The sequence below is a fragment of the Penaeus monodon genome, chromosome 25 (genome assembly GCF_015228065.2).
Source record: "Penaeus monodon isolate SGIC_2016 chromosome 25, NSTDA_Pmon_1, whole genome shotgun sequence".
Taxonomy (NCBI): Eukaryota; Metazoa; Arthropoda; class Malacostraca; order Decapoda; family Penaeidae; genus Penaeus; species Penaeus monodon.
The window spans coordinates 32,350,382-32,351,145 of NC_051410.1; the positions used below are offsets into that span (position 1 = coordinate 32,350,382).

The 764-nt window shown below is 45.3% G+C and overlaps 1 protein-coding gene across 1 annotated transcript in view; it reads right to left on the minus strand.

Annotated features, from left to right (window-relative positions):
* The window catches only part of LOC119589151 (zwei Ig domain protein zig-8-like), a gene marked incomplete at its 5' end in the record, with an annotated part of 79,650 nt that overhangs the window by 15,858 nt on the left and 63,028 nt on the right, over nt 1-764 (minus strand). The window contains 1 exon segment of the mRNA XM_037937726.1: nt 73-224. Coding sequence (XP_037793654.1) covers nt 73-224 — 152 coding nt within the window.

Consider the following 764-nt stretch of genomic DNA (forward strand, 5'->3'; position numbering starts at 1 on the left):
TACCAACATAGCCTCCGCCCACACTTGACCACAACAAGGGGCCTACAGGCTTCTCAGGGGAGGAGGACCCACCTGCTGGTCGTAGTTGATCATCTTCCTCTCGCCGTTGTACCAGAACACGTAGTCCGGGGGAGTCTCGTAGTGCCTGAGGAGACACACGAGGCGGAGGGAGCTGCCCCGCCTGATGTATTTCTCCGGGCCTCCGAGGATCTCCGCCGTCGGCTCTGCAGATGGGGAGAGATAGAATGTTAGTGATATTAGTGGACGACTTCTTAATGGAAAACCAAAGGCAGCAGGAAAGGCGGGAAAAGAAAGAGAGATAATCATAGGTGATATTAATAAACGATTCCTTAGCGGAAAACCAAGGACGTTATTCGAACCTCAAATTCGAAACTTTTATTGAGCCAAAGGATTGGACAATGGGCAATGTTCACAAAAAATCAATAACGATGTAGATCACTGATTCCCAATCGGTAGGTCGCGAAACCCTAGGAGAAATACTGCAGGCTAATCTGCTATGTGCTCGTTATTGTTCATAAAAAAATAAATAAAATCTTCAAGAAATATTGGATTTCAATTTGGAAAATAAACCTTGGGTGGATTTCTGAATATTTTTTTCTTTTCCTTAGCCTAAACATGACGTCGAGAATTCGCTCATGTGTCGCAGGTTTGAGAAAGGGATCGCGAGTGTAAAAAGATTCAGGTATTTCTTTTGAGAGGCACCGGAAACAGAAGGCCTTTTTGAAACATTTCCGGAACCCTGG